At 41.7% G+C, this 23,222-nt stretch overlaps 1 protein-coding gene across 4 annotated transcripts; it reads right to left on the bottom strand.

Moving 5' to 3' along the window:
- Positions 1–1,039: 1,039 nt before the first annotated feature.
- On the bottom strand, positions 1,040–23,157 carry LOC142848397 (ATP synthase F(1) complex subunit gamma, mitochondrial). 4 transcript variants are annotated; one of them, XM_075970351.1, is made up of 10 exons: positions 23,004–23,157; positions 14,494–14,528; positions 13,686–13,817; positions 8,302–8,506; positions 7,691–7,834; positions 7,524–7,588; positions 5,364–5,519; positions 4,602–4,698; positions 1,787–1,828; positions 1,040–1,157 (listed from the first exon to the last, which is right to left on the bottom strand). In XM_075970351.1, exons 1-9 carry the CDS (start codon positions 23,057–23,059, stop codon positions 1,822–1,824), a joined length of 897 nt encoding a protein of 298 aa, XP_075826466.1. In that variant the 5' UTR covers positions 23,060–23,157; the 3' UTR covers positions 1,040–1,157; positions 1,787–1,821. The 4 variants fall into 4 exon arrangements, with proteins under 4 accessions (XP_075826466.1, XP_075826465.1, XP_075826467.1 ...); XM_075970350.1 differs by having other exon boundaries at positions 1,040–1,164; positions 1,792–1,828; XM_075970352.1 differs by lacking the exon at positions 1,787–1,828 and having other exon boundaries at positions 1,040–1,164.
- Between the last annotated feature and the right edge of the window lie 65 nt (positions 23,158–23,222).

Here is a 23,222-nt window from a genome sequence, read left to right as displayed (position 1 = left end):
GTCTCCTAGGCAACCAGGTGCCTGGGCTCAGGTCACGTCCACCTCTAGCAGTCAGGTAGGCCATGAATTAGCATCTCTATAAGACATCCTCCAAATTACAAAGGAAGGAAGCACCAAACATCCTGACCAGTTTCAATCAACACCTCTCCTCAGGAGATCTACATCCTTGCTATTGTTAGGCAGAGACATCTTGTCTGCAGAGCTACAGTGATCAGCTCAGACCGGGCTAATGGCTCTTGTGCCATACCGTGGGCCTACATTAAGGTATGCCAACAGACTGCTTTGGATACACAGCCAGGAGTGGCATACAGCTGAAGCATATGGTAGTTCTGTTTTTCCTTTTTTTTGTGGGACCTTTATACTGATTTCCACAGTGACCTTAAGTGTTTTATTTGAAACAAAAAGAAAACCCCACACATTTTGGTATGGCCAATATAATACATGGAATCACTTTAGACATTCAGATTTATGCCACAAGTATGCAGGTTCTCAAGGAGACCAGAATATAGACTGGATCCCTGGAGCTGAAGTTGCTGGGAACCAAACTCAGGTTCCCTGGAAGAGCAGCAAGCGTTAAGTACTAAACCATTTCCCCGCCCTTCCAAATCTTAACGATCATCTATATAAAACATACTTGCCTTCTCAATACATGCAAAATGTTACTTAAAGAATTACTATGTGTGTGTGTGTATGTATGAATATATATATATATATATATATATATATATATATATATATATATATGTGCACCTGGATTCTGTAGCATTTTTGTGAGAAACAGTAAGTGCTCCCAGTAGCACAACTGCATTTTCCCCACGTCTTTAAGGCTGCAGAGGAATGGTAGCCTGGGAAACTGGCCTGCAGGTTTTCCTGCCTTGGTCACAGAGTCCAAACTGTTGCAGGTTAGCAGAAAACTGTAAATCAGAGCTTCTTAAATTATCTTCTCCTGAGGGGCTGTAAAAATGCAGTGTTAATATTTTCAACCATTTAGCATTATCTCCTTTTTGAAAATATTTTATATTAAATAACAAGACTGATGTTCTCATTGTAAGTTGTTTATTGTAAGATAATTTACAAACATCTTGTCTTTGTAACTCCGTGGACCAAGTTTCTTCTGACAAAGACAGCAATCAGTTAAAATCAGCTTGCTGTTTTTTCTTTTACCTGAAAGACAGTGCAGAACAAAAAGGAGTCAAACAGAATGCCTTCTGGAAAATAAGGAAGAACACATACTTAAATAAGGCACAAGGAATTGCATTTACACAGTAAGATGCAGATGCCTCTCAATTCTGGTCTATGTGACTCTGGGATTTATGAGGGCAAACTGGTCTCATAATAATGCTGTTTCATCCTCATCCCACTTACAAGTAAATGATTGTTTCTCCAGAGGCAACATAAAACACAACAGAATGAAGAGAGGAGATTCTCCTATAAACTAGACCTTTAGGAGTTTGAGCCACGAGGCTTGAGAACCACTGTTCTCACTAACCCACATTTAATACTCTCCAATAACTCAAGTGCTCTATGCCTACAAGTATTTCCTTATATCTGCACTCTCTAGAATACATTCATTCAATGTAAAATTACAGTTTAAAAAAGCTCACCAGCACCACCCACATTTAGCTGTCCCCCTATCCAGTACTGCCCAAACACACCCACCAGCTGGCTGCACTACAAACCAGCCTACCCATCTAGCCTTAGAGAAGCTATTTCATTACTGCTTTGTTGGCTTTGGTAATACCTGGCTAGGTTTTCTTGCTGAGGCTTAGGGGAAGAGTGTATGGACTTTACCTCTTATCTGCGGATGCAACTTGATTTTCATTAATCCCTGGTTATTATATTAGAAGAAAAAAAGAGCACAAAACAAGCAGGTTAAGAAGCAATCCATGCTAGTTAACTTCAGGCCATTTCTTTCCATGTTACTCTGGGCATACAATGCAAATAGTTACACACAATCGGTAAATAGTTTACACCAACTCAGTATAAAAAATACCAGATTCCAATGTAGTCATAGACAATAAAAAACTGTTCATATAAACAGGCAACACTCAAAAAACCCAACCAAACAAAAACAAACAAACAAAAAACCAAATAGGTAAGACAACATGTACTTTTCTATCTAAAAAGCACACATTAAAAACATTAATATGACAATGTAAACATGATTTACTCATGCTTTTCACTTTATCACAAAATAGCCAATGTTTGTATTAAAATTTGAACCACAATCTTTGTTAGGTTACAGAGCATGCAAATCAATTCATAAAATGATCCACTGTTGAGACTGGACAAGTAACTATTTAAAATAAGGGCTTAGATTATCTAGAAAGTGAAAATACATTTCCAATAAGATTATTTTTTAAATTCTCAGTTTAATGCCCCAATTCCCATATTTTCATTTCCCTAGTTTAAGCGAGGTTTCTCACATTCTTTTTGTTTTTCAAGACAGGGTTTCTCTGTGTAACAGCCCCAGCTGTCCTAGACCTCATAGAGATCCGCCTGTCTCTGTCTCCTGAGTGATGGGATTAAAAGGGACGTGCCACTATCAACCCAGCGTTTCTCACATTCTTAAGCAAGACAAAAGGCCTAGACCTCAACTGTGCAGAATTTATATTCTCACAGTTCATGCCCAGTATCCTTTGAAAAAACCTGATCTAAGATTTTGAAAAGTCAATTTGCCCCCTAAGCCATGTCATACTCAGCATTCAAAAATATGCAAGTTTGGGGGCTGGAGAGATGGCTCAGTGGTTAAGAGCACTGCCTGTTCTTCCAGGGGACCTGAGTTCGATTCCCAGCACCCACATGGCAGCTCACAATTGTTTGTAACTCTAGTTTCAGGGGACCTGACACCTTCATATAGGCATACATGCAGGTAAAACACCAGTGCACAAAAATAATTTTAAAAAAAAAAGCCATCTTAGCATTTGGTAAATGTTGTAATGACTTAATGTATGACATGTTAGTATCCATGTCATAGAAGACAAAATCCCATGTGTCAAACAGAATACTTTAACTATGTTTATAAACTGGATATCAAGACTCCATATTGTGTGATGCTAATAAGGCAATGATGATCAGGCTGGGAGATGGGTCACTCCTAACAAAGCTATGTTCAGAAAGCAAGATAGTTCAGGAAGAGGATACTCAGCAGGGCAAAGCTGATGAAGCCAAGCTGCAACTTTTATCATATATTCCACTGGCTCAGTTTCAGGACACGGTCCCTTCAGAGACTCAAGGAGGACAGAGACCAATGCAAAGTCAATCCCTAGTAAAGTGGCATAAATGCAAAGACCAAGTGAAGCCAGATGCTAAGAGATACCTCACTCAGACTATGAAGGATGGTTTTTTGGAAGCGAGACTTCCTCTAGCCCAGTCAAGGAAGACAAACAAGTATCAGATGAAGAATGAGTGGAGCAATCAGAAGAGAAGAACCAAAGTAGGCAAAGCCCTAGAGCACTTCCCTGGAGGTGAGAAACAGAATGAATTGTTTAAAGATCTGGGAAGATGGAGGGCTGAGGTCCAAGCAAACAACTAACTACACGACATTATACTGGAAAGAGTGCTGATGGCCAGAAAATACAGGATCACATACAACACACCAGATGCTGGTTGATTCTGTAAAAAGTCAGCAAGGAAATATTTTAGGCCTTGTGAGCCATATACTGCCTTTTTATAACACTTTAAAATCTAAGATATAACCTGGACCACAGTTTCTAGCTCCACAATTTTGCAATTTCTTCTTTAATACCTGTTTCTTCTGTCAAGATAGTGAATTCTCCGAAAACAAACACTGCCTCCACTACAAGCTGTTGCCAGGCAAGCCTATGATCGATCCCAGCTAAGGAGATGGAGAGTTGGTAGCTTAAGCCTAGGAGTTTGAGATGAACTTAGGCAATATGATAAAACCCCCACTTCCAGCAAACCCTTTTATAATTTATGACATGACAATAACCTGTAGTATGTGGGCATGAAGAAAAGAAAAGATTAAAGAAGAATTTAGAAGGTGAAAGAAACCTTGGTAAGGAGGAGGTAAGACTCAGTGACCCAAAGGCAATATACTACACACTTCATTGTCATAACTGCCTGTGCCTGGCAGACTTTGCACATGGTTGATGCCTAGTTTAATTTTTCAACAATCCAGAGATTTTCTGGAGGAAAGCAGTATGCTGTTCTATGGTACCAATGTAGAATATTTAATAATTTAAAATCCTCATCATTCAGTAGATAATAGAATTACATAAAATAATAAAACCAGTCTTATAACTCAGGAAGCTTGCCTTATAAATGCTCTTCTTAAGTTCCAAAGACTGACTTTCCAGATTGATAGGGAATTGTTCACACCTTTGGTCCTAATACTTTTGGAAAGTCAAAGCTGCAACATACGTATTTCTCAAGATGGGAAATTAAACTTGAATGTGTCAGCTCAAATAAGCAGAATAAACCAGAGAACACCCTTTCCATCAAGATTTGATGAAAGGACACAAGGTGCTAAAAACTCTTCCTGATTTTAATAAAACAGAAAACTCCAGCAACCAGAGACCCACTAACCCCATGCAAAGATAACAGAAGCCTTCTGAAGACCCCCAGCTACATTTACTTACAGAGCAGCAGCCCCAGAGATGATTTCAATCAACTCCTTTGTGATGACAGCTTGGCGGGTACGGTTGAACGTCAAAGTTAATTTGTCAATCATATCAGCTGTAAACAACAGAAAAGGGATAAACCAAAGATTAGAAGAGAGTAATTTCTGCTTAATTGAAGAGGAGTTCCTGCTGCATTTTGGATCACCAAACTGGCCTCTCTGGTCAGTAAGAATTTTATCAAGTTATTTTACATTTCTCATAGGCTATTTTCAGTCCTTGCAAATCCACTACCTACCAAGTAAGTAACCCCCCTCCCCAAAAAGACAAAATAATCTGTTAGCATTTTGTGTGTGGGGGGGGGTTATTGAGACAGGGTTTCTCTGTAGCTTTGAAGCATGTCCTGGAACTAGCTTTTTTTTTTTTTTTTTTTCCCGAGACAGGGTTTCTCTGTAGCTTTGGTTCCTGTCCTGGGACTAGCTCTTGTAAACCAGGCGGGTCTCGAACTCAGAGATCCGCCTGCCTCTGCCGCCCGAGTGCTGGGATTAAAGGCGTGCGCCACCACTGCCCAGCTTGGAACTAGCTTTTGTAGACCAGGCTGGCTTTTAACTCAGAGATCTGCCTGTCTCTGCCTCTCGAGTGCTGGAACCGTAGGCGTGCATTAGCACCACCCGGCTTCTGTTAACATTTTTGAAGCTACCATGAGCAATGTTCACCTCTCCTTGTCTAATCCCACGTTTCTAGGGACAGGCTACGTCCTCTAGCACTGTATCATGGGCTTACAAGCGTTCTTGCTGGCGTTGTCCATAGCCGTCATCCTGGCGCTCTGCTCACTGGTGGTGGACTCCTTCAGGGAGTAGTAGATGATGTTGGCCAGATTGTACTCCTGGTAATTCTGAAGCACATCAGCATCGATGTCATCATAAATGCTCATGCTCTCTGTTAAAACAAGCCAAGAGTTTCTTTGAAGACAAAGAATTCATTAGAATTTTTTATAATTATAGAAATCATCTTGAGTTGAATAAAATTTATTCTAATAATTTCTTCTATTTCCATAGCATATTGTCAACAAAATGTGTCAATACTTATTTAGCATTTTGCCCCAGAAGGTTTACTTTAATATTAAGAAGTTCACATTTAAAATAAGCACTAAATCTCAGTTATGGGGTTGGGGCTTTAAGCTCAACGGCAGAATGCTTGCCTAGCAAGTGTAAGGTCCTTGGTTCAGTCCTCAGCTATGGGATTAAGGTGTGTGTGTGGTGGGGATTGGGTTTCATGATTATAAAGCTCTCTGAATAGCAGGCAGCCAAACATTTGCCACATACACAGCACTCTATAAAAATGCTTTTTTCCAATGAAAAGAAAAAAAATCAAATCAAAGACTGAATCTAAAAGCACTATACAAATCAACCTTAGCCATTAATTACTAAAGAACTAAGAATGAAGTATGACACAGCGAGGAAAGGCCTTTGTAATATCAAGACTGGAAAAGCTAGAAGCTGATATTAGGATTAGAATTCAATTGGATATTTACAAGCATATTTCAAATTCATCCATGAGTGTTGAAATAGTACTGTGCTTCACTAAATCTTAGATGGTTTTGATTTTAACATTTTAAAAAAAGAACCCACACAGGGTGTGGTGTCATACAGGAAGCGAAAGCAAGAAGATTCTGCATCTGGAGGCTAGTCCGGGCTAGACAGCAAGACCCGTGTCTATACACAACCCACATAAAGAAATGTAAAGCTCAATAGATGAACTATAATAACTACAAGGAGGAAGCGTTATTTCCAAGATGTACTGCTGAGTAAAGATGACCATCAACAGTAAGACAACAGGTCAGTGGGTCATGAATTAGTTGTGAGCAAGTTCAATCTCTTCCTAGACATCTGACTGCACAGCAGGTGGTGTTTGCCAACAGCATAAATCCAATTTTTTTAAAAAAACAATTGTTTATAATACAAGCCCAACAAAGGTAAAACTGCATCAGGGCAAGTCTAGGAAACACCACCATACAACAATGGCACTTCCAGATGCAGAAGTGACAACTAGAAAATAACCTGGTTACCAGCTTCAGTGAGAACCGAACACTGCAAAGGAGAGGAAGGCTATGGGCACATTTATTCTACTTGATATCTGGTATAAATGAGATCTATGGAGATAGAATACAAGAGCTCATGCTTGGAGCAAAACCCTCCTGAGTGTAAAGGCTGAAATCTGAATTATAAAATTTTTAGGAAAAGGTAAACTCTCTATTGAAACTTGGCCAAGTGTTTTACCTGGACTATACTCTGATCCACAACATGTTTGTGTAACTAACTTCTTGACATACAAAGTAGGCTCTCAACATCCAGTTAAACATGCACAAAGGTAATTTTTAGTAAGGTTTTGGTCACAGGAAACAGAAGCATGCTCAGCGGTATTTGCTCACTAAGTGAAGGCATGGAGCTGGGTTGTCTACATGACTCTACATGACTGAGGATTGCTAAGATGCACTACTGCTGCCGCCGCCTTTCTTTCTTTTAAAGACTTATTGATGTTTATTTTGTGTGTATGAGTGTTTTGCACATGTGTGCTTTATGCCCAAAGAGCCAGAAGAGGGCTAGAAGTGGACTGAAAGATAGCTGTGAACTGTCATGTGCATGCTGGGAACCAAACCCACATTCTTTGCAAGAGTAACAGGTGCTCTTAACCATGGAGCCATGTTTCCAGTCCCCATCTGGTGCTCCTTAAAAGTAGCCCAATCCAGGAGAGGCAGTGCACACTTAACAATCCTCGCTACCTGGGAGGCCGAGCAGTTCGATGAAAATCTGAGATCAGCCTGGGCTACCGATAGAGACTACATTCAGAAATGAACACTAACAAAACAACCCGATAAGCCCTGGCTTTCCTCAGTGTACAGACAGCTCCTGACGCCAACACCTGTGTGTGAAGGCAGCTTACCAGCACTTGCGATGGTGTTGAGAGAGAAGATGGGCTTCTCTTCTGTCTTGTAGGAGATAACAGACCTGCAAATGACAGAAGCACATGTGAGTAATAAAATAACTTCTCAACTAAGCAGGCATTCAGAACATGAACACGAAAGAGCTCTGAGTTCTTAATGTCCTTACTTGAACTGATTAAAAATGATAGAGCCTTCATCAAATTCATATCCAGAATTCAACAATTCCAGGGCAATGACTGATGCGTCTCCAAAAGTAGGGGGCTTCCGTCCCACATCTTTGAATGACACCAAAAACTGGTCAGAGTGAGTCCTAGAGATCATAGAAAGAGCTAATGAGATGCTTGTGTTACAAGAACATAGCAGGAAAGAAAAATGTTAACATGGTGAGGCTTCTGTGGGGTGTGGGGAAGTTGTCCCATACATCATGAGCACTGCTTTCAGGGCCCCTCCCAAGAGTTAAGAACTACAAAGGGCTCTCTATTTTATATTCCTTCTGGTCAACCTTAACAAGTTACTTAACAGATTTCCGTTCTTGTATTTTTAGGCCGTGACAATTCTGTACAGATTCCCTCTTTAGCTTAATGCCAATAGACCTGTTAATTCTTATTGTATTCCATTGTATCAAGGAAGTGTATACACATACGCGCGTATACACACACACAATATAAAAAGTAAAACAGAATACACACTCCAATACATCATGAGGCTTCTCTATCAAAGAAACTTCCATTCATTCATGTTTCCATTCCTCTGAACATGAACACATAGCACATTTACCTATAAAGTATGCCCTTGATTTTGTCACCAATTCCAACAATCATAACTTCTTTCCCAGCTGCTGTGAGGTTAGCTACCTCATTCTTCATCTGTTTAGCCACTGAGGAATGAATAGCACCACAAAGCCCTCGATCTGACGACACACCAATAAGGAGGTGTTTCTTCTTGTCCTCAGGTCCCTTAATATCAGCCTTCTCATAAAGCGCTAAAAAACAAAACAAGGAGTACTGAAATGAAATTTTAAGTCGCTGAAGGGAGCTGCTTTCAACTCTTCACTTGTCTTAGGTGGCACCTGATGAGTATCAAGGCTTTTTGTGTACTTACTCCATTTACAACCAGAAGGACACCGCAAAGATTCTTAAGGATCAACTGGTGGCCAGATTATTAAAAAATATTGAGTAAAATACCTAGATACAACCAAAAGGACGGTAGAACACAAAAGTAACTGCTTAACTGGATACCAGACTTTTATACAATGTAAATTCCCGCACAGAGCTAAAAAAAAGTAGTAAGCAAGTATTTCCTAAGCCTCTCGTGTAACCTGCACATCATGCTCGTATTTTATAGAAACTGTGGACATTGAAGTTATGGGTGTCAATTTATTTTTGGCATTACTTTATTAACTTTCCTGGTCTGTTTTCTAAGAAGCAGAGGCAAGTGGGATGAAAAATACCTGGATTGCCAGGCAGTGGTGGCGCACGCTTTTAATCCCAGCACTAGAGAGGCAGAGGCGAGTGTATCTCTGAGAGTTCAAGGCCAGCCTGGGCTACACAGAGAAACTCTTGTCTTGGCGGGAGAGGGGGAAGACACCTGGATCTTACTAGATGAATTACCTGTGACAAAAAACAAGAAGCTGAGGGGATTAAGAGCATCAGACCCAGGGGTGGCTTTCAACAGCTGGCTGCTGCCAGGACTGCAGGGACATCTTCACTGCCACCATATGTGCTTAACCTTAAGAAATCATTTCTGTGTTCATTGTACAGTAAGAATTTCGCATTTTTATGCTAAGTGCCCCCTTCCTAAGCCAAAAGAACTTAAAACCACAAAGTCCAGGAAGTGGCGAGCACACATGCAACTTTTTAGAAAACATTTCCCAGCATAAACTCCTGCCCCCAATCTTGAGACATTTAAATTAACGTTCGTTTTCTGTCTGCAGTCAGCACTTTCCAGCTTACATATCCTGAGCTGCTGGGAGCTTCTGTCCCGACTGCTCCATCACAGACACTCTTGGGAATTTCTCCTTCATTAAGGGAAGGATTCCTTATTTCACTCTTATTAGCAGGAAAGGTATCAGTTAAGTGCTCTCCTTTTCACACGAATGAGGTAGAGATCTGAACATTAACTTGGTTTGAATTTTTGATTGTGCAAACCAGTAAAGCAATGAAGTGTTTACAACTGCAGGGCAGCAGAGGTGCAGCTCAAGTGCAGTAGAGCACAGGGTGAGGCCCTGAGTTCAATTCCCAGCAGAGGTGCAGCTCAAGTGCTGTAGAGCACAGGGTGAGGCCCTGAGTTCAATTCCCAGCAGAGGTGCAGCTCAAGTGCAGTAGAGCACAGGGTGAGGCCCTGAGTTCAATTCCCAGCAGAGGTGCAGCTCAAGTGCAGTAGAGCACAGGGTGAGGCCCTGAGTTCAATTCCCAGCAGAGGTGCGGCTCAAGTGCAGTAGAGCACAGGGTGAGGCCCTGAGTTCAATTCCCAGCAGAGGTGCAGCTCAAGTGCAGTAGAGCACAGGGTGAGGCCCTGAGTTCAATTCCCAGCAGAGGTGCGGCTCAAGTGCAGTAGAGCACAGGGTGAGGCCCTGAGTTCAATTCCCAGCAGCCACACGGCGGCTCACACCATCCACAATGAGTTTTGGTGCCCTCTTCTAGCATGCAGGTATACAAACACCACAGATATAATAAGTGCAATCTGAAAAAAAAAAAAACAAAAAAAACCCCTCTTTTCATCTGAGTTTTCATCTGTGTTCTATCATTTCTGTGTGGAAAATGTCCTTCAGCAGTATCAAGTGGATGTTTAAAAAAGGTATGGAAGAGCGTAAGAGAACTTAAGGCAATTCACATCTAATGCATATATACACAGATAATTAATTCATTTCAAAACAAGCAAAATTTGCCTTGAAAGTTAATGCTTCTTTTTCTCCATCTCCCCCCCCGCCCCTTTTAAGTTAGTTTCATTCCCTTATCTATTTAGCAAGGGTTAACTGTCCTAAGTGCTGGACCTGCAGCATGATTGATTGATTGATTGATTTTGGTTTTTCGAGACAGGGTTTCTCTGTAGCTTTGGAGACTATCCTGGAACTAGCTCTTGTAGATCAGGCTGGCCTTGAATTCACAGAGATCCCAGAGATCCGCCTGCCTCTGCCTCCCAAGTGCTGGGATTAAAGGCACGCACCACCACCACCTGGCTGATATTTCTATTTTTAAAAAAGTAGTCAATAGCAAAAAAACAAGGACACAATGGGTCATAACATAATTGTTAGGTTAAAAAAAAACCCACGAGGGGTAAAGGAGATGGTTCTGTTGGTAAGTGCTTGCCCCACAACCACGAGGACTTAAGGAATGCACCCATGTTTACCAGAAATGTTGGTGAATGTTTATGACCCCAGTGTTAGGGTGAAGATAAATGGATGGATTCCTAGGGCTCACTAGCCAGCCAGACTAGCCAAAACTGTGAGTTCCAGGTTCAATGAAAGAGCCTATCTTTGAAAGAAATAGGTAGAGATTTGACTGAGACCTCATATCCAACCCTGGCTTCTACACATACACAGTCCTAGAAGAGAACTGTAGCACAATTAATAAAAACCCAGAGACAGAAACTGGGGTTCAACCCGAATATCAGAAAAGCAAAACAGCCAGTCACTGGCTCTTACCTCAACCCTAATCCAAAATGTCAACCCTGCCTCTAGGAATCTCTCAGAATGAGACTCAGATCTGTCTCCTCCCGCCTTAAATTCCTCTCTAAGGCTGGCATTAAAGGTATGCACCACTACTGTCTGGTTTCTATGGCAAACTAGTATGACTACTGGGATTAAAGGTGTGTGTCACCACTGCCTTGTCTGTAAGGCTGATCACTGTGGCTGTTTTACTCTCTGAACTTCAGGCCAGTTTTATTTATTAAAATACAAACAAAATATCACTACATTGAGCATAAACCTTGTTTGCACTAAAATCTTGGTCCAGAATTCATGATGCCAGTCATAAGAGTAAACATGAATTCTGAGCAGTTATCTTAAAGGAGTTAGATACAAGGTTATCAAGCAAACCATAACTGAATCTTGTTGGGGTTGGGATCTCTTGACTGTCAAAATGTTCCTTTCTGCGTAAACATCCTTGAGACTGGAGGAAGACTGCTGTTGCTACACCAAAAACTGAGGCAAAGAAGGGACAAATGGCTCAATGGTAAAGAGCACCTGCTGCTCTTGCAGAGGACCTGAGGTGGGTTCGAGACCTCACTGCATCATAACCCCCATAACTCCAGTTCCAGGGGCCCTGACACCCTAGCCTGGCCTTTACTGGCACTTTTACACAGGCACTAATTAAAGATCCGAAAACCAGCGTATTCCCCGCATACATGCATAGTAAAAAGGTCTGCACCGTCAAGAAACCTTGGTTATACATCAGCATCGTTTACAGTGTGGTTTTGATATCCTTATAGTGGACTTTCCTAGGTGACTGTGAGAAAGAAGGGTGTTTCTCTCTTGGAACCCCCCCCCCCCACACACACACACTTCAGGAGTTTTCCTCGCTTTCCTTTAATAATTCTACCTTGGCTGTCATCTCCAGAATATGCCACCCACCTCTATTGACTTCATGGCAGCCCACGCCAGTGTCTGGAGTGTGTGTTTTTCAAAATAAACTGCTATTTATACTTTCTATGTCTCTTCACTGAATTCTTTCCTTCAAGATGAAAGAAAAAAAGAGAGAACGCTATAACATAATGACAAGAGAAATAAAGTACAGAAAGTGATATGGAAAGATGCCACCGGGAATAAGATGGCTCGGGAGGCCTACAGAGCCGGTGGCCAGAGGAGAAGAAGCAGGATTAGAACTATATAAAGACTTGTGTGTCACTGACAACTGCGTTCTTACTGTAAAGAGGTGTGCAGGAGGGACAGAATGGCTTCATTCACTGCAGCCTTGGGTGAGAGCAAAGCAAGGGAACCAGCAGAAGGCTGTAGAGGATGGGCAATAAAATCTTAGCCGTCTATATGACCTCCTTCACTTTCAAATTTGCAAACATTTCACAATAAGTTAAACTCTGCCAGGCAGTGGTGGCACAAGCCTTTAATCCCAGCACTGGGGAGACAAATGGATCTCTGTGAGTTCAAGGTCAACCTGCTCTATAAAGTGAGCACCAGGACAGCCAGGAATACATAGGGAAACTGTCTTGAAAACCAAAAACAAAACAAAACAAATTCTTTGACATGGATTTCAGTAAAAGGCAACAGGATACTGAAAGAATTTGGATAATGTAATTACAGTCAGGATGGGAAATTTCCTACTGCTTTTGCTTATTATCTCTATGACAAAGAATCAAATCAGTATAAAATCATCTAAACATAAAATAAGTTCTAAAAATACCATATCACTTTTCTCTGTAGGAAAAGAATTCAAGAAGAGATTACATAAAGTTACAATCAAGTTGCCCTGTCTGTTTTCCCACTAGCTGTCCCCACCCCACTGTCCTAAAACAGCACACAAAGTTATTAACGGGACGACAGCCTTTCTTAGTCTTTGAGATGGCAGTACAATAACCCTGGAAAGGTTTTAGGCTGTTTAAGTTAACAGTCACAGACAGTGATAATACACAGGCTTTGCAGCAAAACACAGAGAGCTTTGTTTACTTATGTGACCCTGGGCTGTGCAGAAATCACATGTGCACGTAAATGTACATGCATGAAAACATGAATGCACACAGAGTGCTCAGGATGGGCCTGGTACCATATCAAGTATCTTAGTTTGGTTTCTGTTGATAACACGGGGATTCAAAGTAACTTAAGGAGGACACGTTTTATTTTACATTCCAGGTAACAGTCGATCACCTCGGGGAACCAAGACAAGGACCTGGGAGCAAGAACTGAAGCAGAAGCCTTGGAGGACTGTAACTTGCTGGTTTTCTCCACTTGTTTTATATACAGCTTAGACCCTCCTGCCCAGGGATGGCACAGCCCACAGTGGGCTGGGCCTCTCTGCATCAATTAGCAGTCAAAAAGATGTCAAACAAACACACCCATAGGCCAATTTCATGGGGAGCATGGGGGGTGGCAATTCCTCAGATGAGAGTTCCTCCTCCCAGGTACATCTGGGCTTTTGAAAGTGGACAAAAGCACCCAGCACTAGATTCACTAAGAGCACGTCATCTCTGTGTGGACACTCCTCCTAACTCACCCAAGGAGCCTGTTCCATACACTCGAGCTGGCTTCAGCTCCCGCTCAGCCCGGGCATACTTTGCAGCTGCCACCATCTTCATAGACTTGGTAATTTTCTGGATGTTTTTGATGGACTTCAGTCTCCTGGTAACTAAAAATTCAAAGTGCCATATTAGACAAAGGAGGAAGAGTACAATTTCATCTGTGAATACAGAGAGCAATCTTTCTTAAGTGGCCTGCAGAATAATTAGCACTACGGCTCAACAACAAGCAGCTGACACTAAGCTAATCTAAATGCACAAACTAGTCCCAGTCACGGAGCGAGACCAGCTACACAGGATGTAGAAATGAGCACCACACACATATTAAACTGGAAAAAATGGCCTCACTTACTTCATACCATTATTTTCAGTTGTTTTAATACAAACATGGAAGTAGTATAGATTTTCTATCGTTATTATTCTGCAGGTCATAAGGACCAGCATTCTTCTGTGTCATTAAATGGTCTTTGAAAATAAATCCAACATAGAGTATAAACTAATTTGACAACTTTGAAAAAGACACAATAGGCTAACAACTCACATATGTGTGTGTGTATAAAAACATATATATTTTTTCTATTATTTATCTTGTGAGAGTGCCCACGTGGGTGTGCACCATGGTGTGCACACGGAGATCAGAGAACTTGCAGGAGTTGGTTCTCTTTCCACTGAACCTTTATCTGCTAAGCCATGCTGCCTGCCCAACTGGTGCATCTTAAAAACTAGTTCTATTTGTCAAAATTTAGTTTGACTCAATTTACATATCAAGAGAAACAACATACTTACTATCTTTCAAAGTTGCCATGTTTCGAACTTGGATCCTGAGGATAAAGATTTTAAAAAATATTTCAGTTTTTGTTCTAAAGAAGCTTTGCTACACAATGCTTATCTGAGCATACTATACAGACAAACATCAAATACAGGACTCTGGATGTGAACACAAATGTTTGCCTATTTACAGTTTAGTATTAATATAATACCAAGCCATAAAGCATGATAGCACTCCTAAATGTTGGATTTCTACTTCCACACCTCTGATAACTTGATTTCAGAGCAATAGGGTCTTTCCCATCTTTGTCTAACTACATTTGAAACTCAGGATGGAAATTAAACCCGACTCCCATGGTGCATATTGAAAATAATACTCAAGCTGAGCAGGGCACAGTGACACGTCTTTAATCCCAGCACTAGGGAGGCAGGTAGATCTCTGTGAGTTTGAGGCCAGCCTGCTGTTCCACACAGTAGACTAGGATGGGCAGTGAGACTCTGTCTCAAAAACAAAATAAAATAAAACAAACACAACAAAACCAGCACCAGCAGCAGCACAAAATAATACTCAGGGCTCTCACTGGCATGAGCACAAGTATGTTAGCACATTCATCTCAATTTATGTTTAACTTTCTCATATTAATCAGTGTTTTCTAAAGAGTTTTTACATTTATACTAGTGAACAGATCATGTTTTCTGAACAAGAACATAATCTCAGGGAAAATTCACAGAAAATGTAATCAAATATTTGTCAAGTCTTTAAAAGTGCTAATACACAGAAGTAAAAATGATTAGACTTAAAGGAAACGTCAGAGAAAACAGATTTCTACCCTAGCAGAAAAGACAGCATGTTATTAAATACCACTTCTAAGCTTTGGATCCACACAAGCTGCTAAACTAAAAACAATGACTAATCAGCAAGCTCATATAGAGGACTCAAAGAGGGCAACCTCAGAATACATTCTGAAGGTCAGCGTCTTGTTTAGGGAGCATTAAAAGACACTAGTGGGGAAATGAGGGTCAAAGACTGTGTTGAAATATTAAATATTTCTGTCTTTAATATTTTTTCTTATAGAGGCGGCCTGGGAGTTTACGTACACATATGTGCATGCACATCATGAAAGAGCAAGAGGTGACAAAGATGTGATGCATGAAAATGGCAGTACGGAACCCACCCCTAGCACACCAACTAAAACTATTCTAAACTCCCCTAATAACAAGCCTAAAGAGTGGGCTCCATGCCCCCAGCAATCTGACAGCAGTAGCTTGGGCTATTCCTGTCATGTTTGTCCATGTTGATAGTTTAGGCCACTCACAATAAAACTTTCTTGTTTCCATTAAAGTATTTTCTTTCTTTTAAGTTAGATATTAGGAAAATTAAGACAGTTTTTGCCCCTATGGGAGTAGGCAGAGAACCACAAAGCAAAGCTTCACACTACATGACCCCACCCCACCTACATATGGTAGACTTTATTCCAAAGTTTATTTTTTAGAGTTTTTATTAACATATATTAATTATAAGTACTGAGTGTTTCATTGACAATTAAATACATGTGATTATTTAATTTGATCACATTCAGCCCCCATTATCCTCTTCTGTCCCCTCCCCTTCCTGTTCAGTCTTCCTTCTACTCCACCCCTTATTTTAGGTGAACCAATGAGTTTAATTAGGGTCTTAAAAAAAAACCAGGAAAACAGGAGTAAAGGACTATTTATAGGGGCAAGGACAACTGACCAGTGCCTGCTCCACGGAAAAAAACACTTCTTCCTCCCTCAGCAACCCTCAACTGCCCATAGATCCTCAGGAAGAGGCAGGTCTGTGAGTCCCTCCCCTTCAGCAACTGTTAACTGCCAATCAAATGTCACTCACAGAGGGAAGGGTTGCTCTCCTCCCCTTGATGAATGTTGAAGGGCTCAATCTTGGACATAAAAGAGTGCCACAGCCATGTCACGGCTAGAAGACTAAGTTCTACAACACTCCACTCCACCTGACGGCTCTTACGTATTTTTTATGTTGGGGATGTTCCCTGAGGGACATTGGAGGGAGCGATACAGATGTCCCATTCTCCCCAGCTGGATGAGCCTCTGCTGACCACTGCTGGCAGAAGCACTAATCTATGGGCAGAAAAGTAAGTATTTAGGAGGCAGTTTTGCAGGCACAGCGTATCTATTAGCAAGACCATAGCAGCAGCTTCTCTACTGGCGCTTATGGCCTCCACAGCAACAGGGTTCTGACCAGGTTTACAGTACCACCACAGGTGAATCTCCTGTTGTAAGGTAAGTTTCAAATACAATCAGAAAGTAGATGGTTAAGGCAAAGATGTTTATAAGCCCACATTTCAGATGGCAATCACCAGCATGTGATGAGGATGCGATGGACTCTCACATGTGGTCCAGTAAAGCAAACAGAGACGAGACCTTAGCACACTCTTCGAGGAAAGGGCAGCAGGAAGGCTGACCCAGAGGCTTGATCTAAGTGGACTGATGATCATAACCAATGCAGAGAACCAGGTAAGCTCCCTGGAAGAACTGACTTTTGAGGAAGATAGGGTTAGAAAGACTAGAGGTCAGCTGGAAATGTCTAGTGGGAAACAAGAGATATACTGAGAGTTTAGATACAAATCTGAAAACCATCAGTAGAGACAGCAGTTGATTCTAAAACCAACTAACAAAAGCAAAGTATACCCAATAATGGCAAGTAAAAGGAGAGGCAGAAGGAACTCTTTCGAATTCTACAAAGAAAGTAGTAACTTAAGCTAGATAAATGCACTGTAAGAAATAAAAATACAGGGACTGGAGAGAAGACTCAGTGGTTGAGAGCATATACTGCTCTTCCAGGGGACCTGACACCCTCATATAGACATACATGCAGGCGAAACACCAATGCATGTAAAATAAGAATAAATTAAAACTAAACTACAGAGACTAACACCTTTCATGAACACAGGCACAAAATATTTAAACCCTGTCTCAAAAATCCAAAAAAAAAAAAAATTTACACCATAACCAGGTAGGGCTTATTTCAGTTGTGTATGTTCATTTACTATTTAAAAACAATATAGGTCCATCATACCAATAGCTTAAAGAAGAAAAACCATACCAATCTACAAATGCAGAAGCATCAAATAGAATCTAACACGAATTCACAACAAAGCCTCTGAAAACCAGGGCAGATAATTTCCTTAAGCAAAACCTATGACTTTATGGTGAGAAACTAGAGGCTTTCCTCCCAAACCTGGGAATGACCCAAGATGTCCCTCTCACTCAGTATATTCGAGGTCACAGCTAATGCAGGAAGGTAAGAAAAAAACAGAAAAGAAAAACTCATCTCCACAGATGGCACAATTGTCTGTTTAGAAAATTCCCAAAGAATCTGAAGGGGGAAAAAAACCTTTGTGGCTGGAGACATGGCTCAGAGGATAAGAGCAATTGCTGTGTATAAGGACCTAACCTCACATGGAAAAGCCCATGAGGCTTCAACCCCACACAAAGAACCACAGGCAACTGAGTAAATAAAGCTGGGAGCAGGGAAGGTGGCTCGCCCTTCACAGGGAAGATGCCAAACACACATACAAATAGCATTATATAAACTCCTCAGGTAATATTTAGGAATATATGTGTATATACTAATACATATACACATGTAATTGGTGTAGCCGGTCCCTCTATGTGTTGCTTTTATTGGTTAATGAATAAAGAAACTGCTTTGGGCCTATAGCTAGGTGGGGAAAACCAAACCGAATGCTGGAAGAAAGATAGAGTCAGGGAGAAGCCATGGACCTGCCACTGGAGACAGATGCTACTTTGCTGGTGGGCCATGACCTCGTGGTGATGCACAGATTAATGAAGATGGGTTAAATTAAGACGTAAGAGTTAGCAAATAAGAAGCTAGAGCTAACGGGCCAAGCAGTGACTTAAATAATACAGTTTCTGTGTGATTACTTCGGTTCTGGGCAGCCGGGACAAACAAGTGGCCTGCTGCTACACGTAATAACAACAAAAGAATAAGGACCCAAGTTTGAATCACTGGCACCTAAATAGAAGGGCAGGTGTTGCTGCCTGCATGGAGGGAGGGGTAACAGAAGGGTCACTACCAACCCTGCTCCAGGTTCAGTGAAAGAACCTGGGTTTTCTTGCTGTTGTTTGTTTGTTGTTTGTTTCAAGACAGAGTTTCTCTGTGTAGTTTTGGAACCTATCCAGTCACTTGCTTTGAAGACCAGGCTGGCCTCGAATTCAAAGAGATCCACCTGCCTCTGCATCCTGAGTCCTGGGATTAAAGGTGTGCACCATCACCACCTGGTGAAAAGAACCTGTTTTAAGACAACTGAAACACCTCATGTCCTCCTCTGGTCTCTACACACACACACACACACACACACACACACACACACACCACCTCTACAAGTAATAAATAATTTTAGGAAGGTTGCAGGACAGGAGGTTAATGCACATAAAAGCCAACTGTTTTTGTATATACCAATAAACTCTCAGCAACCACAGGGTTTGGTTTCAGGATGCTTTTTAGATACCAAAACCCTTTGGTGTTCAAGTCCCTTACATGAAATAAAAAAGATGGCTAATCAAACCAGTACAGACAGTTGGGGTACAAAGTTAAGACTATAAAATAGTTAAAACAATAAATCGTGTGTGTATTTTATAATAAAAAACACCAAAAATGGAAGTAGTTATGAATATAAGGTCTACATGAGGAAACTAAAGCACAAAACACAAAAAACTTTTGACTTACACAATTAATACTGGTATTACTCAGCCATAGAAAAAGAAAATTAAATAAATAAGAGAAAACAGACTATATAGAAAATATTAAGTCTGATTGAAAAAAAAAATAAGAAAAGATCGAGGCCAGCAGACACAACAAGCTATTTCAACAGACTATTGGACATATTGATTGTTCTTTTCATCCCTTCTAGAAATGGCACAGCAAAAGTTTGAGCTGTCCAAGCCCCTTTTCTCTCAATGATGTTATCAAAGGCTCTAGAATTACAATTAGAAAAGTGTGGTTTTAGGCACATGCTTCTATTTAACAGACACGTGATGTGAGATGCCCTTCTGTATGCTGTGGATGTCTTAGTGGTTAATAAAGATGCTGATTTGGCCAGGCAGAATATAGTTAGGTGGGCAATATAAGCAGAGACACAAAGGGAAAGAAGGCAGAGTCAGGAGACATCAACTGTCACTGGAGAAGCAAGATATGAGGCAACAAGCCACAAGCCTCATGGTAAAATATAGAACAGAAATGGGTTAAATTAAATTGTAAGAGCTACTTAAATAATAACCCTGAGCTAATAGGCCAAACAGTTTGTAAATATTAAGCCTCCGAGTGGTTATTTGGGAACTGGCTGGCAGGAGAGAAACCTCTAGGCACAGGCATGAGTTCGTCATAAAGGAATAGTGCACGGAACAATTCTGAATTGCACAATGTATCTGAGCCAACGCAATGCTTTTGTTTTGACATTCCAAGTTTGTAGTATGGAGAGGAAATGTCTTTTAACTTTCTATGCAGGCCACAGGCTGCCACTCCATAAGCTTTGAAGTGCTCTCAGTCTGCCTTCACTCAGCTCAAGATGACTATGCTACAAATGCATCTTTAAGATCAATTTGATCACTGAACAGCCATGAGGTGCTTAAATGTTTAAAAAGTATTATGGGAAAAATATAAATATGGAATATAGAGTCTCACAGGTAAAAAGTCTAAGGACAACTTTTGGGAGTTGGCTCCCTCCTTCAGTTGTGAGTTCAGGATGTTGGATTCAGAATGACAAGCTTGTACCTCTTGGGTAATCTTCCCATCCCTATTTCTGGAACCTTAAGGGACAGTTCGATCTACTGAATCTCACACTGTGAAGTAGCACTGAAAGGACAAAGTCTTGGTCCCAACTTCTCCTCTGGAGGTATTACAGAGACTCGGCAATACCAAGCGCAGTGGATGCACAACCAAGGGGACAGCGGGTAAACTGCAGGACCTCCTCTTAGAGTACTGGGTTGGTTTCAAACTTCAGGAGTCATGGGTGATGCTTATGCAAGAATCAGCAGTCTGGAGGGATTTTTTTTTTAAATTTTATGTGCATTGGTATTTTACCTGTCTCTATGTCTATGTGAGGGTATTAGATCCCCTGAAACTAGAGTGGCAGACAGTTTTGAGTTGTCATGTGGGTGCTGGGAATTGAACCTGGGTCCTCTGGGAGAATAGTTAGTGCTTTTAACTGCTGAGCCACCTCTCCTGACTGGAGGGATTTTAAGGAGTGTGCAATGCTCCTACAAATGAAGGAAAAATACTTAGCATTAACTAACTCTCAAGAAAAAGTTTGAAGTTTATCAAATTCTTTAACACCCCTATTATTTCCTCCTCTGACAGAGTAGTCTTTTTATACGGTGTACGTAGCATTTAGAAACCTGTTTTCATGGTTTCAATTTATATATTTGCTCCAGACCAGCAGTTCCTCCACAGTGCACTTATTTATTTAGTCCTACACTCAACTAGCACTGCCTCTGCTTCAAAGAGGAGAACCCAGTGGGACAGACACTAGGGAATTTGCCCAAGGCCACACACAACCACAGAAGTGGCAGTGTGAGCATTCAAACCCAGTTCCAGCGTCCACCTGTGAGATGAGGCTCTGTTGCCTCCCAGTTCATACTGCATGCATATATGTGTACTGCACGCACGGCTGGAGCTTATGGAGGTCAGAAGAGGGTGTTGCATGCCCTGGAGCTGGAGTTATGGACGGTATGTGTGGGTGCTGAAAACCGAACCCAGGTCCTCTGCAGGTGCAACAAATGCTCTTAACCGCAGAGCCAACTTTCCAGCCCCCTGAAACCTTAACATCTGAATTTGTGAATTCCAAAGGCAACTAAAATGGGGAAAACAAGGACTAATGATGGAAATCAAGAACAACGAAATACTTGAAGAGAGAAAGGAATATGCATTCCATAGAATACTGAGGCTCCCGGAATCGAATCTCCAGTCTATCCATTTAAGACCAACATTCCAGAAGTTAAACTCAGCCTTCATTTGCCCATTAAGTTCCAGTTTAGGTTCTCAGCAGCTCTTAAGGAAAAGCAACACATTACCAGACCTCATCTTCAGATGCTCTCACCGGTGTTTCATAAAAAGTTACGTCTATGAGTTTTATGGAAAACATTTACCTTGCATTAACTTCAGGCTCTAATACTATGGACCCATAAAAGGCACAGTAAGTGCAAAGGATGGAAAAGCGCTGGCTGCCGAGCACCACGGATGTCAAGAAATTTCCCAGGAAGCTCACAGACCCTGCACATTTTAACACCTCCGTGGTGCCAACTGGTGCAGGCAGGCACTCCACCCATGTCCAAAGGCAGACTGACACGGGGAGAATCCAGCTGCCATGACCTCCCATATTAAATGAACCGACCTTCCTTCCAAGGTTAACCTACCAACACGTTTCATGTACACATTCAGTTTCCTCAGGATTTGGAGCCTTGGTATATGCCTATAAATTTCTTGCTTAATGAAAGAACTATTGCAATTCATGCTTAGTAGTTCCACAAACTAGGCTACAAGAATCTAGTTTAGCGCTGGAGGACCTTAACAATCCTCCATACTGCAAAACCAAGGAATCTCTAGGCATCGTGTATAGTTAATAACCCCTAGCACCAATTCTTCCAGACTTCTAGCTTCAAAGCACTACATGGTTTTACACCGTGTTATCCATAAACCACATTCTATCTGTCCATCCCTAGACATTTTAATATATACATATGTGTATATTTATATTGCCCAAAGAATATTTAAAGTCAAACCTTACAATATCTATTCTCTTTATATGGAAGCTAGCAAATGTCACTTTTTGAAAGCCCATTCGTGGTGGCCTCCTCCCTCCTACCAAGGTCTCTTGGGACAGTTTAATGACCTTGCAGAGAAACTACCTAAACACGAGTGTGTACACTTGCTGACAATTCTTCATGTCTTTCCCATTAAAATCGACAGATTTTAAAGTCTCTTGAACACCAAGGCGACCAGCAAGTTCCGGAGAGGGGCTAATTTAGATTCCCTTAAGTTTCTCCAGTACCTAGATACGCCGTGGATGCCTGACGAATGAGCTCAAGCACAAGATCCACCTCGCAGCTCAAAAGTGCAATGTTTCACAGGGCGTCACAGACAAAAATGTACAACACAACTTTCTTTTTCTTTTGTCTCCTCTGCACCCTGAGGACCTTTCTAAAGACTTTACAAGCCATGAACCAGGGTACGCAGCGGAAGCACAGAGCTGATAGAAACCCAATGCTCAATTCAACTCCAGTTCGGGTCCTGAGGTCCTGGATGGCCGTTTCAGTCTACGGGGACCAAGCCGTGACCTTGTTCCCTTTGACCCCGGCCCGGGACTGGCACGCGCCCTTCCCGCTTTGCAGACATTTCCGCGGCCCGAGCGTGCAGGAGCCCGGACCTTTCTCGGCCTCGGGTGAGCATGCAGCCCGAAACCCTCCTGCCTCGCAGCAGCCCGAGCCCCACATCCCTCCCGATCTAGTCATACCATTGCGGCTGCAAGGCACAGGCCGACAGCCCGGCAACACTCGCCCGCGAGAACATGGTGGAAGCTTGAAGGTCGGGCTGACGGGGCTCACTGCGCGTGCGCCGGAGCTCCCACCGCACCGTCCCTCTTCGCTTGCGTCTTCAGTCTCGCTAATTCTCGTGAGCTCCGAAGCCTCTGGTTCCCTAGCCCCACCCACTTCCTGCTGTCAGTTTTAGTCCC

Source organism: Microtus pennsylvanicus, chromosome 4 (assembly GCF_037038515.1).
Source record: "Microtus pennsylvanicus isolate mMicPen1 chromosome 4, mMicPen1.hap1, whole genome shotgun sequence".
Lineage (NCBI taxonomy): Eukaryota > Metazoa > Chordata > Mammalia > Rodentia > Cricetidae > Microtus > Microtus pennsylvanicus.
The sequence above is the reverse complement of the archived record's forward strand: the minus strand, read 5'-3'. Positions and strand labels throughout refer to the sequence as shown.